The sequence below is a fragment of the Saimiri boliviensis genome, chromosome 8 (assembly GCF_048565385.1).
Source record: "Saimiri boliviensis isolate mSaiBol1 chromosome 8, mSaiBol1.pri, whole genome shotgun sequence".
NCBI lineage: Eukaryota > Metazoa > Chordata > Mammalia > Primates > Cebidae > Saimiri > Saimiri boliviensis.
In genome coordinates, this window is record NC_133456.1 from 108595194 (window position 1) to 108610020 (window position 14827).

Consider the following 14827-nt stretch of genomic DNA (forward strand, 5'->3'; position numbering starts at 1 on the left):
TGAGGCAGGAGGATCACTTTAACCCCGGAGGCAGAGGTTGCAGTGAGCCAAGATCGCACCACCGCACTCCAGCCTGGGTAACAAGACCGAAACTCCATCTCAAAAAAAAAAAAAAAAAAAAAAAAAAAGAAAAGAAAAGAAAGAAAAGAAATGCTCTGGTCCCAAGCAGAATCTGCCATCTAGCAAGATCCTGCGGGGCGAAGTGTGAGAAGCCCTGGGCTGCAGCTCTTGAAGCAGTGGCAGCTTGTGGGGACCTGCTGGGAGCACATGGGGGAAGTGGGGATTTGCCCAGGGGGAGCAGGAGGGAGGTGAAGTCCTTCCCACCTGCAGCATTCTTTAATGCCTTTGTCAGCTCTGGAGTAAGCACTGTCTTCATCTTCTTCCTGGGGGCGCCAGGTGACAAGCCCCTTGGGCTAGGTGACTGTAAAAGTTAGCTGTCTTCCCATGTCTGTGCTGGCGACCAGCTGGCCCTCATTAGAGCAGTCGGTCACTGCAGTGGGGTTTTTTTTTTCCTTGAGACAGAGTTTCGCTCTGTCACTCAGGCTGGAGTGGCAGTGGCATGATCTCGGTTTACTACAACCTCCATCTTCCAAGTTCCAGGGATTCTTCTGTCTCAGCCTCCTGAGTAGCTGGGATTATAGGAACATGCCGCCACCTCCGGCTAATTTTTGTATTTTTAGTAGAGATGGGTTTTCATCACGTTGACCAGGCTGGTCTTGAACTCCTGACCTCAGGTGATCTACCCGCCTCGGCCTCCCAAAGTGCTGGAATTACAGGCGTGAGCCACCACGCCCAGCCAGTCACTGCACTGTTATGCGTGATTAGGGCCAGGTTGGGTTAGGGTTGAGGTACTGGAGGCTCAGTATCTTGTGAGCTTTTCTTCACGTGCTGATATGTACAGCCTGACCCAGCGAGACCCCCCAGAACAATTTAGATCTGATGTGCCCGAGAAAGAAAATATAGTGTTGAAGATGAAGTATTAGAGAGAGGGGACCACAGGCGGGCGAGAGAACAAGGGTTCACTGGTGGATCAACAACCGCCTTTTTCTGGCCCACCGAGTCTTTCTGGAGAGCCAGGAAGATGAGCTCATGCTAAGTACAGTTCCTCTCAGAGGAGGCTGGAAGAACACAAGAGATCTGAGGTGCTTTCTTAAAAATAAATCAGTAACTTCGAGGGTGATCTGGAGGAGAAAAGCAGATGGCAGGCAGGCTGCAAGTCAGGGCTGAAACTCTGTACACTCACCGATCTTCCTGGAGCTATTGATCAGAATGAGGGGCTAGACTTTTTTTTTTTTTTTCCTGGAGATGGAGTCCCCCTCTTGTTACCCAGGCTAGAGAGCAATGGTGCGTGTGATCTCGGCTCACCGCAACCTCGGCCTCCCAGGTTCAAGCAATTCTCCTGCCTCAGCCTCCTGAGTAGCTGGGATTACAGGCATGTGCCATCATGCCCAGCTAATTTTTTGTATTTTTAGTAGAGATGGGGTTTCTCCATGTTGGTCAAGCTGGTTTCAAACTCCTGACCTCAGGTGATCCACCCGCCTCGGCCTCCTAACTTTCAAAATAAAAAAGGACCAGCCCTGACCACCATGGAGAAATACTGTCTACACTAAAAATACAAAATTTGCCTGGCTTGTTGGCACATGTCTGTAATCCCAGTTACTTGGGAGGCCGAGGCAGGAGAATAGCTTGAACTTGGGAGGCAAGATCGTGCCATTGCCCTCCAGCCTGGGCAACAAGAGCAAAACTCCATTTTTAAATAAATAAATAAATAAAATAAATAAATAAAAGAAAGAAAGAAAGAAAAGAAAGCCAAAACCCAGCAGTGATATTACTGTCTGCATCTCTGACTCTAAGTGAAATCCAGCTTCTGTGATATTTCTCCTGAGAAATGGAACCAGACGTCAGAAAATCAACGAGCTGGTTCCTCAGTAATGAGTATGTCTTCTGAAGGTGCAGGTTAACTGGGCTTCCTGTAAGGCCAGCCTGAGCTATTACAGGAGATGAATTTCTCTTGAGAGAGAATACAATGGTCACTAATAACAGTGCCGTTCCAAATGTTAACTGATGTCATCATGTCACTACTCAGCTCAATAACCTTCAATGGCTCCCAGTCACCTACTAAATAAAAAGTCCAAATTTCACAGTTCAGAATTCAGTGACCCACACAAAACCATGAGACACAAGACAGTAGAATGGCCTTTGGTGTCAATCAGTCAGGGATGAGTTTGCGATTCTGCTCACATCTATAGCTGGGTAAATATTAAAACTTTCTGAAGCCACTTGGAAAATCAGGGTGCCTTCCTTATTGAGGCTGGTGGTGAGTGGCACAGTATCCAGGACACAGTAAATGGTCAATGTGACGGTGGTAGCTCCAGAAGTTATTGCTGGTGACAGTGACTCCAGTGTCTCTCCAGCCAACCTTTCTCTCTCTCCACAGGGTTTGCTCACACCGTCTGCTCTGGCCTGATGAACACTCAGCCCACCTGAAGGCTGCATTCCCAGCCTCCAAGCTCTCTCTCACATTGCTCCTATGAAATCCTTCCCGTCTAAACTCTCCCCTTCCTCCCTGGCTTAACTCAAGTGCTTCCTGCTTTACACAGTGTTCGAGAGTTGGATTCACATCAGACTGACTTTGGTTTTCTTTAGCATGAATGAAAACCCTTGGATATAATAGGTGCTCACAAATATTGAGTGAACGAATGAATGAATGAATGAAAGCTATGACTGGAATCAGTGGAAGGGCACTGATGGGAGACTGTAGGGGAAATAGATCAGGGAGGATTGAGGGTGCTGAGATCTCATTTCATTGCTGCCAATCATCCTGAATAAAAGGCAAGACTTCCTAGATTTCTTGAGGGAGATGGGGAGACCAAGCCGTTTTCTGCAGTGTGGTGTCTATCAAGCTCTGTAAAGTGCTTTTATATGTACCAGCCCCTTAGTGATAGTTTCTTGAAGGCTAATTCAGTCTTTAATTCGCAAATCCCTAAACAAAAAAGGCCAGATGAACTCCTTCAGAGCCTGTTCGATTCTGAGCTCTTAGCTAGAGACTTCTCCAGCCTTGAAAACCTAATAAAAAGTTCCCGTTGGTCCACAGCTCACAGTCCAATGTTCTCAGGTCTGCTGGGCCCACCCAACCAGCCAGTCCCCATACAGTGCCTTTGTATGAACTGGATGAAGAAAAAAGCACCTTTTCCCCTGAGCCAGGGTGCACGGCTTGACACGTAGGATGTGGACTGGAAATCCGACCTCTCCACTTCCCTTGGCTGGAAGCCCTTACATGGTACACATACCATACATATACATATACATATGTGTACATATACACATACATACACACCCTGTCCTCGTAATTGCAAGGTGCTCTTTTGGGAATTGCACATTCTGTGGGCTCGGCACAGGTGTTGCAACCCGGTATGTGAAAAATGAGGCTGGGCACAGTGCCTCTTGCTCAGTCTTTCTTAAGCTAAAGAGCACTGATCCAAGCCAAGTGTATACACATGCCTAAGATCACATCCAGCCCCGCCAAAAGGCCCAACATGCAGGTGAACGTAAAGCATTCCGTTATCAGAATCTTCCTTTATGAAACAGTTTTTTTTTTTTTTTTTTAAACAGAGTCTTACTCTCATCCAGGCTGGAGTGCAGTGGTGTAATCTTGGTTACCTGCAACCTCCACCTCCTGTGCTCAAGCAATTCTCCTGACTCAGCCTCCCAAGTAACTGGAATTATAGGTGGGTGCCACCATGCCCAGCTAATTTTTGTATTTTTAATAGAGACCATCATGTTGGCTAGGATGGTCTCGAACTCCTGACCTTGTGATCCACCTGCCTCGGCCTACCAAGGTGCTGAGATTATAGGTGTGAGCCACCGGGCCTGACCTATGAAAAAGGATTTTGATGGCATGGTCACTTTCCTTGGGGACAGAGAGTCAGAGGGATTTGGGTGCACATGATTTTTACCTCTTTTTGCCATCAAAATGTTACGTTCCATAAAATCCGCATTAACGACTTTGCCTATTCACCCACTGAATGACAGCTTTGTATCGATACAACGCACCGTTAGGAACTGGGCTACAGAAGCAAGAACCAACCACGAAAGCACTGGACCTCAGGCAGTGTGCACTGCGTTTCTTTCGGGCTCATGGCCTTTTCTCAATAAGCTCACCCATGCTGTTTTCACTTGATGCTGGCTGTGCGGGACAGTTTTAATTCTACATTTCTATAGCACACGTCCAATTCACTTTTTTCTCCCTACACGATCCCTGTTTGGATTGGAAGAACCGTCTGGGCATCAGACCCGATCCCCACAATACATTTGATGAGCTATGAATTGTAGTTCCTCCTCCTGTGTCTCCCCCGAACCCCCACAAAAGACCCCAGCCAGCCTGCTGCCTGGAAAAGAATCTTCCTTCGGGGCCTGAGTAGACGGGTCTGCCGAGGAGGGGAAAGAAAGTGCGCGTGAATTGCTGAAGCCTGAGGCTGCCCAGCCACCCATGACTCAGAGGCACTTCCAGGAAGTCTGCATTGGCTTTTCCTCCATACAACTTAGGAATATTGAGTTAGTGCGATTGGAGTTACTGGGCTCACCTCCAGCCACCTTGTGCAGCAGCAGGGCAAAGGAGGGGCCTTCCTGTCCAGTGATCACGGAATCTTGGCACCTGTCCCCACCCTCAAAGGCGAGACGCGCTGCCCCTTCAATCCCTGCTACTTCCTGCTTCCTGTGGAGGTAACATGAAATATTTAGGGGGGACTCCATGACTTTTGGGGGTCCTAATGCAAACGCCTTCCTTCAAATCCAAACTTCGGAAAGCAGGGGAAAGATGGAGACACGGAAACTCCACATCCTGCTCATTCTAGAAAAGATGCGCCTCTGAAGGTGATTAGTTGTCTTTATTGGAGGAAAACAAGAAGTCGTCAATCTCATTATCATTACCATAGAAATCTTGATATGTACACATGATTGTCAAGGCAGAGAATCATTTGCTACACAGACCCATGAACAATTTTGCAGTGCCGCAAACCTACGGGGGTGAAACTTCTTGCAGAGTTTCTTACATGCATGGAATAAATGCACAGTTTCCCTTCTTTTGGACAAACATGTTTTTATGGAAATATTGAACCAATTGCAAGCCTGGTAATAGTAGATGCGGGGACATTCCTGCTTTTGACGTTCTCATTTTTTGGGAAGCATGCTCGTTGCTGTGGGAGCTGAAAGAAGGGAGATTACATTATGTGCGGGGACAAAGCCAATTTAGAAATTGTTCCAATGTTTATTCTGGACAGAGGGTACCTTTGAGGTCTTCTCACCTGAACGTGGGACTGAGATAAATGTTCTCTGAAACATGACGCCCCATCTTACAAAGCAAAGACTCTGCTGCAATGTCACTGCCCTTCCGCCACCATTTGGACAGCATTTCATGTCCCTCTGACAGGGCGAAGTGCCCCGGGAAGGAGACTGGCAGGCGTCAGGGCTGGGAGATGAACATCCAGGCTGATGTTCTTGTACCTTTTTAGCTCCCTCACAGCCTGGTTGCTAACCACACCCCAGGGCCCCTGTGCCCCGAAGTATAAGGCTTCCAGGAGAGCCTGGGAATCTCAATCTGTCTAGACCAAGATTTTCCTCCGAGAAGCAATTGACCTAGAGTTTGGGGTTTCCAAGCCCCTGCTGAAGTCTGATCTCTAAGACTAAAACCAACTCCTCTCATTTGCTTTTTTCCTGTCCATAAGAAAATAAAATCACCTTTAAGTAAAATAACATGGCAAATCATCAGAAGACATAATAATCATATGAGAAGTTCCCTGGCGACAAAAAGGTTAAAAAACGGATATGGCAAATGCAGAAACGGTGTGAGTACAAAGGGTGAATGCGATCGCGTGCTCCTTTATATAGACACCGAGAAGCCATTCCACAGTTTGCTTTGTCCACAAAACCAGACTCGGCAGCCGCATGCTGAGCGTTTGGCTTCCAAATGCACAGCCTTTTTGGGTTTGCAAAAGCAGAGCTCCCAGAGCCACAAGCCGAGCTGCTCCTGCTGGAGGTGGCGGGGAAGTCCGGGAAGGGCTGACTCCTTCCCACTGACTCTGGAGGCATCGGGAGGTGGCCGGGCCTCGGCCAGCATGCAGGGCTGACTTCACAGTGGGACTGGGTGCCCAGGCTGCAGACCGTGATGCCCTGGGACCACTTGGGACCACCAAGCAGGTGCCGGGTGAGTGGGGCGTGGGCCCTGACCTTCCTCAGACCACCTGCCCGCTCCCGAAAGTTGAGGTTGTCAAGCTAACTCATCGGCACACTCATTTTCTTGGAGTCTTCAGGAAAGAAACCCTTCTTTTAGGAGTCTGTTTCAGCTTTTCTATCTCCACATTTGCAATTCTGAACATCGAAAAGACTGGAATACCTTTTGCAAACATCAGGCACACCTGCAGCCCCAGCCTAGGGCCGGGTGCCCCTCCAAAGGGTGGTGGGTCACATACAGGCATATACATTTTCTTTTTTTGAAACAAACTGAACAGTGTTTGGTCTGGAATGTGTTTAAGGAAAAGGCAGACTTCGCAGAGTGTGGGTAGACAGAATGGGGAGGAAGTAGTTTCAGAACATGCAGAGGTGTCGTGCACTGGCTGAATTTGAGGACCTTCAACTCATTTGCCAGCCGTGATTGTGCCAACTTGGGAAAGAGGACATCTTATTTCTGTTTATGAAAGATGGGAGAAGCTTTCCTTTGGCGGCCCTTGCCTTCCTTCCTCATATCCAAGGGAATCTCAGTCTTGCGCTTGTGAAATCCTGCGAAGCAGGGTGCGCTGCTGGATGAAGCCGAGACCATGACCCTATTCTCCGCCTATGGCCCTCGAGCAATGGTTCCAGTATGGCCGCCCCAACGAAGACTCCAGTCTGGCCAAGGTTCTGGGGGAGAGGGAGAGGCTTTCAAAAATGAAGTCTACCTGCACTGGGATACCATCTTTCCTTTCTGTTTAGAAATGCTCAGAAAATTAACCAGTGGGATAATCGGGTTAGCTGTCATGTCACAGGGGAGAGGATCAATCCACTGGCCACAGGGGATCACCTGGGCTCCCCGACCCTGTGTGCCTGGTATTCTTGGCTTGTGTCCCTGCCACCCATAATTCATCGAGGCCATGCTGAACACTAGGGTAGACAGCTGAGGGGGGTGACATGATGTGGGGTAGGTAAACTGATTCCGAGGCTCCCAGACCAATTTGCTTTCATCCGACTGCAGATGTTTCCTACGAGCCCAGCCTTGGCCAGTGTGGCCATCATCTTTTGCTCTATCCTGACTGCCGGGGCCTTGGACACTACCCGAAGAGCTAGCTGGAGAGTGGGACCCTCCCCAAGGCCAGTGGTGGCTCCGAGGCTGCACCCCGTTCTCAAGGTCAGATGCCAGAAGTGACCAGAAGTAGAAGTGTGGCCAGGGTGAAGAACACAAAGCCACTCTTCCTTTTGATTTCGTGTGGCACGCTTTGCCACAGTTTCTTTCTTTCAAAAGGGGACCTGAATAGGGAGAAAGACGTTTTCTTGTCTCCTGCGGGGAGGCGGGGGCAGGAGGAAAGGTGAAAAGCAGCCGCCGCCCAGCGCCAGAGCCATGCACGGGCCCGGGCTGCCGTTTCTCTAACACAGCAGCCCCGTCTCTCCTCAAGGACTTCTGGCAGTCGTTGCGCTTCCCCTGAGTGTGCCCTGCCCCTCAGCTCTCTAATTGCCTTTGAACCACTTCATACTGAGGCTGCGGACCCATGCGACACCTGGGAAGCCGTGCCATGGGGAGGAAGCGAGCTGCCCAGACTCCAGAGCCACCTCTGTGAAGAGGGCCAAGCCGCTGGCCTGCTGGTGCCTGCTCAATGAGTGTCTCAATGAAAGGAAACTCCTCCTCTGGCCTCACATAGGAGATGAAGATCCTGGAAGCCAGGGAACCTGAGCGAAAGGCCACTCCAAGTCACCACTTCAACATTGACTATTCCAAGTGAGGAAAACAGAATCCACTTTGCTCTGAAAAGGGACAGGGACCAAATGAGGGACCTGGGCTCAGGCAAGAAGCCTGTGATGGGGTCCACACATCCACCCTTAGCCTCGGCCAGCACTCTAGGGGCACGTCGAACGAAGCGCTCAGCCGCCATGAGTGGAAACTGACATTGGCGAGGGTCCTGGGACTCTACGACCCCACTGGTCAGACCTTCAAAAAGGCACATGCCAGGTTCTCTTCCTGTTTTATGAAACAATTCATACCCGGTGCTGGGCAAAGACAACCTCTATGAGAACACTCGCAAAAGCACAAAGGCTCTTCTTTTTCTAAAACCAGAGGAAATTAACCTCAGCCTGGTGGCATCGCGACAGTACAGGCTTCCTGATGCCATGCTCAGCAGTCGACTCTTGGGCTGAACCCAGTCACTGTTTCCTCGCACAATGTTGTTGAGACCTTGGGAGTGACAGGCCAAGCATGGCCAAGAACTGATGGGAGCAGTGACAGGGCGCCTGGACCACGGCCCACTGTTGAGGGGTTCTGCACTTTTGGGGTAAGAGATGCTTTCAGGCTAAGTGCATATAACATGCAGCACATGGATCAGCTCCTGAAAATACTTCCATCACCAATAATGGAACCTGCTTCCAATACTGCTTTCTGAATGCAAACGGTTGGATCTAGCACAGAGGGCTACTCGTAACTATCCACCCTCTCACCCTAGGGACCGGATTTGGGCGCATTTTCAGTGCCTACAGCCTTCTCTTACTTTCTGTCTTGCACTGTATGAACTCGAATGTTTCCAGGACACTTGTTAGTGAGCAAATGCCTGGTGAAGCTCTGGAGAGACACCTGTGTTGTCCAATACGGCTTACAATATTCATTCACTGCATGGCCAACTCAGGCGACACCTGACTCTGAACTAGGTCTGTTGTCACTTACGGACTTTTCCAGGCTTTTTACAGATTTTGAAGAGTGACAGCTTGATTTTTCACTGCGTGAGCATGTGTGGCAGATGCCACGTAGAATTCCTGCCAAGCTGTGGCGCGCCTGTGATGCGTGTGGAGACAGGGTAGACCAGCTGCCTGTCTTCCCGATGGCTCTCATCTGTGCCTGTGCTGCTGTTCTCAGGGAACAGGATGGAGCTGCTGTGCCTCATAAATGCGTGTGCGTGTGTGCGCATGCGTGTAGGGAAGACCGGGGGGGGGGCATCACTCAACACTCAGCCTGGACACAGGCAAAGGTGTGCAAGTGACAGAGACTTCCCAGGACAGGCCAGCCACAGGAGGAGGACGTGAGGACACAGCCAGCAGCGTCACTGGGCCTGATGAGGCAGACCTGCTGGGGCACCCTGGTGGGCTCAAGGCATTGGATGGGCCTGAGGGCTGAGCGGGGGACAGTTGGCAGGACCGACACTTGAAGCCACGTGCCTGACTCTACAGAACAGCCTCCTTGAAACACGGCTTTCCCTGGGCTGTACACTGCCTGGCTCTCTCCTGCACCCTACCCACCACAAAGGCGAACAACATCGCCTGGTTTGCCCCGGATGGTCCTGGTTTTAGCATGAGATGTTCACAGCCTGAGAAATCTTTCAGTCTCGGGCAGGCGGGGCGTTTGGTGACCCTACCACCGTGTATCTTTGATTTTAGGCTCCTTGGATCAGTGGGGGGCCTTCAGACACCGGCTGGGTCTGGCGGACATGGTCTCTGGCCACCGCTGTGGTGACGAGTCCTATTAGCCTGGCAGGCCCCCTCTCCTTACTACCAGGAATGGATCCTTTTCCAAGGCCACTTCCCTCCCTTCCTTCCTTTGGAAAACATTCATGTGAGATGAGGGTAACCATGTGAAGAAAGAACTTTGTATTGGAAGCCATGTAAAGGGTGAGATTAGAAACGCATTTTTAAAAAACCCCAGAGAAAGAGATGAATTTGAGAACTGCACATAGCTGAGCTTTCATCTGCTACCTCTCGTGAGAAATGAGGGTTGTGGGTGGGCCCACTTTCAACCAAATGGCAGCTGGCTCCCTCTGCAAGGGATGCTCCTGCATCTCTGCAGTGTGGGCATCTCACTTACAGCAAGTTTGGCCTGTGAAGCTGAGCCCTGGGTCTCTGGGGAGGGAGCAGGCTTCTTAGTTCTGACTGCTGATGGCAAGAGGCCTCTGGGTTCTCTGGTGGGTGAGGGTTCTGTGGGATAGGTTGCCAGCAAAGGCTTTGTAGAGAATCCCACCAAAGCCTCCCTGCAGACAAGATAGCTTTGCAGAACTGAGGGGCATCGCCCCCCAAGGAAAATGAGAGAAAGAGAAGGAACATGAGTCATGTGCACTCTTAGCCTCGGACCGATTCTTGATCCTCTTCTTAGAATGTTTAAAAATACCTTTAAATTCTCCTTGGAGGAAAAACAAATCTCTTAAAGGTTAACATAAAACCACTATCGAAGAGGAGAAGATACAGGTCACGTAACTGAGCGACAGAGTCAAAGGACATACTTCTTAAAAGGAAAAACAAACCCTAATGCACACTATTTACCAATATTTAAATAATCCAGTTGAAACCTTGTTTCTCGTCATGAATGAAAAAACACACTGCAGACGGTCACCTACACTGAGAAGAGTGGGAAGGACGGCGTTGGGGGAGAGGAAGAAGAAGGTCCGTTCAGCTCGAGCTTTGCAAGATTTGTATATACAGCACCAGATCCTATGAAATCAGCGCCCCTCGAGTCAGTACAGTTTGTGAGAAATGAACACTTCAGAATTGCAGTATAAAATATGGCCATAAAAAAACTTCGGTCTTCCAGTCCTACGCAGGAAGTGCACCATGCAAGGTGGGGTCTCGCTGGAGTGGCCCGCGGCACTGGCCACCCTGGGGCTCCCCTTCCCCGGCCCCGCCCCCCGGGCCCCACCTCCAGGGCCAGTCACTTGCTTCCAGAGTGCACTGTCGTCACAGTGGTGGGCCTGGGTCTCCGCTCGGCTCCAACTCCTGAGACCCCCGACGAAGAAGAAATGAAACTACAGAGCGTGGAAGGTGCCAGACCTGCAGGGAACAGCAGAAGCGGACCTCAGAGCTTCAGAGGCAAATTCTCACCCCACTTCCCACCGCCAGGCATCACAGGGACTGGGTTTATGGGGCGTAGAGGGGACAAATTTTTTTTTTCCCTGAAGATGGAGTTTCACTCTTGTCACCCAGGCTGGAGTGCAGTGGCACGATCTTGGCTCACTGCAACCTCTGCTTCCCAGGTTTAAGCGATTCTCCTGCTTCAGCCTCCCGAGTAGCTGGGATTACAGGCACTCGCTACCACACCCAGCTAATTTTGATAGTTTTAGGAGAGATGGGTTTTCACCATGTTGGCCAGGCTGGTCTCGAACTCCTGACCTTGTGATCCACCGACCTCAGCATCCCAAAGTGCTGGGATTACAGGCATGAGCCACTGTGCCGGACAGGTGAGGGAGCCCAAACTTTTATCCATGTGACTCTCTATTTTTACCTACCTGTGGGAAAGATTCTGAGATGTGTTCAAAATGCTTTATTCTTAGACCTCTCCTCTCCTTTGTTTGGTATAATTTGAACTGCTTTGTATTTGAAAATGACATGGTTTCACCACTGCCGTACATGACGTTCCAGCTCTTAATATGTACCAAGCGCCAGGCTACTGCTGACTACGTAGCGTCACCATACAAATTGTTCGCTTTTTACAATAGCTCTGTAATGTAGGTATTTTAGGAAGGAATAAAGAATGATACTCCCTTCCTACCCCTGGTGTGTTGTGTGTACTCTTGGCTAGAAAGCGTTTTGTGACCCAGAGCCCTTTGAAATAAGGATATGGTGGCTCACGTCTGTAATCTCAACATTTTGGGAGGCCAAGGTAGGCGGATTGCTTGAGTCTCTGGAGTTCCGGACCAGCTGGGGCAACCCTGGGTCTACCAAAAAGACAAAAACTAGTCAGGCATGGTAGTCCCTGCCTGTGGTCCCAGCTACTCAAGAGGGTGAGGCAGGAGGATGGCTTGAGCCCAGGAGGTTGAGGTGGCAACGGTGAGCCATGATCACGCCACTGTACCCCAGTCTGCGCGACAGAGAGTGAGAGAAAGAGGAGAGGAGAGAAGGTGGGGAGGGCAGTGGAGGGAAGAAAAAAAGGAGAAGAAAAAGAAAGAAAGACAGGAGAGACAAGGAGGGAGGGAAGAGAAGAGAAAAGAAAGGAAGGACAGAGAGAAAGAAGAAAAAGAAAGACAAAGGAAAGAAAGAAAAGAGAAAAAAAAAAAAAAGAAAAGAGGGAGGGAAAGAAAAAGAAAGGGAAGGAAAAAAGAAGGAAAGGAAGAATAGGGCTGTTCAGGTACTCCTGTGTGAACTCAGCAGTCCCCCGGGCCCCGCACAGGCTGCGCTAACGCCCTCCCAGGGGACGTGCAGGCATCAGAAGCCTTGACATGGGAGGCCTTGACATGACCGAGCCCCGTGGCGCAGCCGTCCAGGGACTCTGTGTGCTCAGACCCAGGGACAGCCATAAAAGGAAGGACCCCAAAGGGCTTCGCTGTCAATGCCGGTGTATGAATCTGGGCTTCCCTTTGACCAGGGGGTGGCAAAGATGCAGGGTGAAAGGAGAGTGTGGATCTGTGGCATGCCAGAAGGGGATGCTCACAGAATTTCTTGGGAAGATGTTAAGGGCTGGTTGGTCCCACGTGAGATGGGAAGATTCTTTGGAGAGGAAGGGAATCCTTTCCCGAGCCAATCGGGAAGGAGCAGGATGCCCGGGGTGAGACCAGGCTGCAGGGCTGCTTCGTGGCTAAGGAGACCAGGGCCACTGGTCTGATGTGGAGCGGACTCACAGGAAGGGCCAAAGAGGAGATTCCTTCTACAGAGTGAAGGAGTTGGGGGCAGAAATAAGGAGAGTGTAAACGAGCCTTTGATGATGGAAAGTCCACGCAGATGGACAATGAAATATTACTACTTTAATTGCAGAGTCGATGCACTTCCTATAAATGAGCTCAAACTGTCTGCATCCAAAATCTATGTTATAGAAGTCAATGACAGCAGGCTGTCCTGAGGCTCTGCTGTCCCTTCCTCAACCCGCAAGAGTGACTGCATGATGAGAATCAGAGGAAAGGATAGAGATACGAAGTCCAGGCCTTTCTCCAGACAGATATGGCTGCGGGGACCTCGAGCCCTGGATTTCTCAACCCTAAATGGAAATAGTGATTCCTAGGGTTCTGTGTGTGCTCGACAATTTTTTTTTTTTTTTTTTTTTTTTTCAAAGGGAGTCTCACTCTGTCGCCCAGGCTGGAGTGCAGTAGTGCAATCTTGGCTCACTGCAACCTCCGCCTCCTGGATTCAAGTGATTCTCTTCCCTCAGCCTCCCGAGTAGCTGAGACTACAGGCACCCAACACCACGTCTGGCTAATTTTTATATTTTAGTAGAGACAGGGGTTTCGCCATGTTGGTCAGGCTGGTCTCGAAATCCTGAACTCAAATGGTCCGCCGGCCTCGGCCTCCCAAAGTGTTGGGATGACAGGCGTGAGCCACTGCTTCCAGCCCGAAGCTGCCATTTAAAGAAACGTCCTAAGGTTGCATTAGATGGGATTAAGTACAGAAAGGGCCTGGCAAACGAGAGGTGCTCGGCAGAGGCCAGCTCCCGTCTCTCTACCCCAGGCTCATCTTCAGTGTCAGCTGAGGAATTCTGGTTTTGCTACATACGCACAGTCTTTTTGGCTGGTCAAACTGAGGCTTCTTGAAACACTTGCATTTGAACTGTCCAAGCTGCTGCCAAGGTGGAGTCTCCTCATATGCCTCACGACAGCCGTGGCATTGAACGCTTGCTGCAATTTCAGGAAGGAAAAAAGCAGATCAATATTTCAGATGATCAGAAAAGACGCCAACTCTGGTTTCTCCCTCATCACGTGAGCCTACGCATTTCAAACTTCTTCAGTCATTCTCGTGCTACTTAAGAAAGAAAACTGACGTTATGCCTTCTTCCAAGAGGCCACTGATTTATTAAACCCTTTCCCCAACTAAATGTTTTAGAGACTTAAAACAGTTGTCTTCTGACATCATCAATACATAGAATAAATGTAAACAATTCTCTCTGAGATTGAAAAGATGTGACCTTTAGAATAAAAGGCATATTATAATTAATACCGTACAATGTTAGATTTGAAATTAGTTTTTATTTTCCTATTGTTGGTACTTTTGTCTGAAATATTTAGGCTGATGCAAAAGTAACTGCAGTTTTTTGCCGTGACGTTTTTTTTTTTATTTTTGAGACGAAGTCTTGCACTGTCACCTGGGCTGGAGTGCAGTAGCGTGATCTCGGCTCACTGCAACCTTCACCTCCCAGGTTCAAGCAATTCTCCTGCCTCAGCCTCCAGAGTAGCTGGGATTACAGGCGCCTTCCACTATGCCTAGCTAATTTTTGTATTTTTAGTAGAGACGGGGTTTCACCATGTTGGCCAGGCTGGTCTGGAGCACCTGACCTCGTGATCCACCCTCCCTGGACTCCCAAAGTGCTGGGATTACAGGTGTGAGCCACTGTGCCCAGCATGCCACGACTTTCAATGGAAGAAACCGCAATTACTTTTGCACCAACCTAATAATAGCGTTTCCTCTGAACAAAGCAGGCCAGACAGTGGAATTAATTTTGTTAGGGTCTTGTCTTTCACCATTGGCCCTAATGGCAAAATAGTCAGCTCCAAATTACTCATGCTGATTGGAACACGGAGGGGAGGTCAGGTAATCAATAGATTAAGGAAGTTAGGTAATCAACAGATGATCACAAAACCTCTATGATTTAAATCTGTCAAACTTTTATCAGGAAACATTGATGAGCTCAACTCAGATTTCCTGTTTTTTTTTTTTTTTTTTTTTTTTTTTTTTTGAGATGGAGTCTTGC

At 49.4% G+C, this 14827-nt stretch overlaps 1 protein-coding gene across 4 annotated transcripts in view; it reads right to left on the reverse strand.

Moving 5' to 3' along the window:
• Positions 1–4867: 4867 nt before the first annotated feature.
• CAMK1D (calcium/calmodulin dependent protein kinase ID) overlaps positions 4868–14827 on the reverse strand; it is a 469993-nt gene continuing 460033 nt past the window's right edge. For 2 of the 4 annotated variants that reach the window (XM_074405035.1, XM_039478791.2), the window contains 3 exons: positions 13640–13757; positions 10856–10986; positions 4868–6894 (listed from right to left, as the gene is read on the reverse strand). In XM_074405035.1, the coding sequence (XP_074261136.1) occupies positions 10868–10986; positions 13640–13757 (237 nt within the window). In that variant the 3' untranslated portion in view covers positions 4868–6894; positions 10856–10867. Of the gene's footprint in view, positions 6895–10855; positions 10987–13635; positions 13758–14827 lie in introns of those variants that run through there. The other 2 variants (XM_039478792.2, XM_039478793.2) reach the window with 2 other exon arrangements.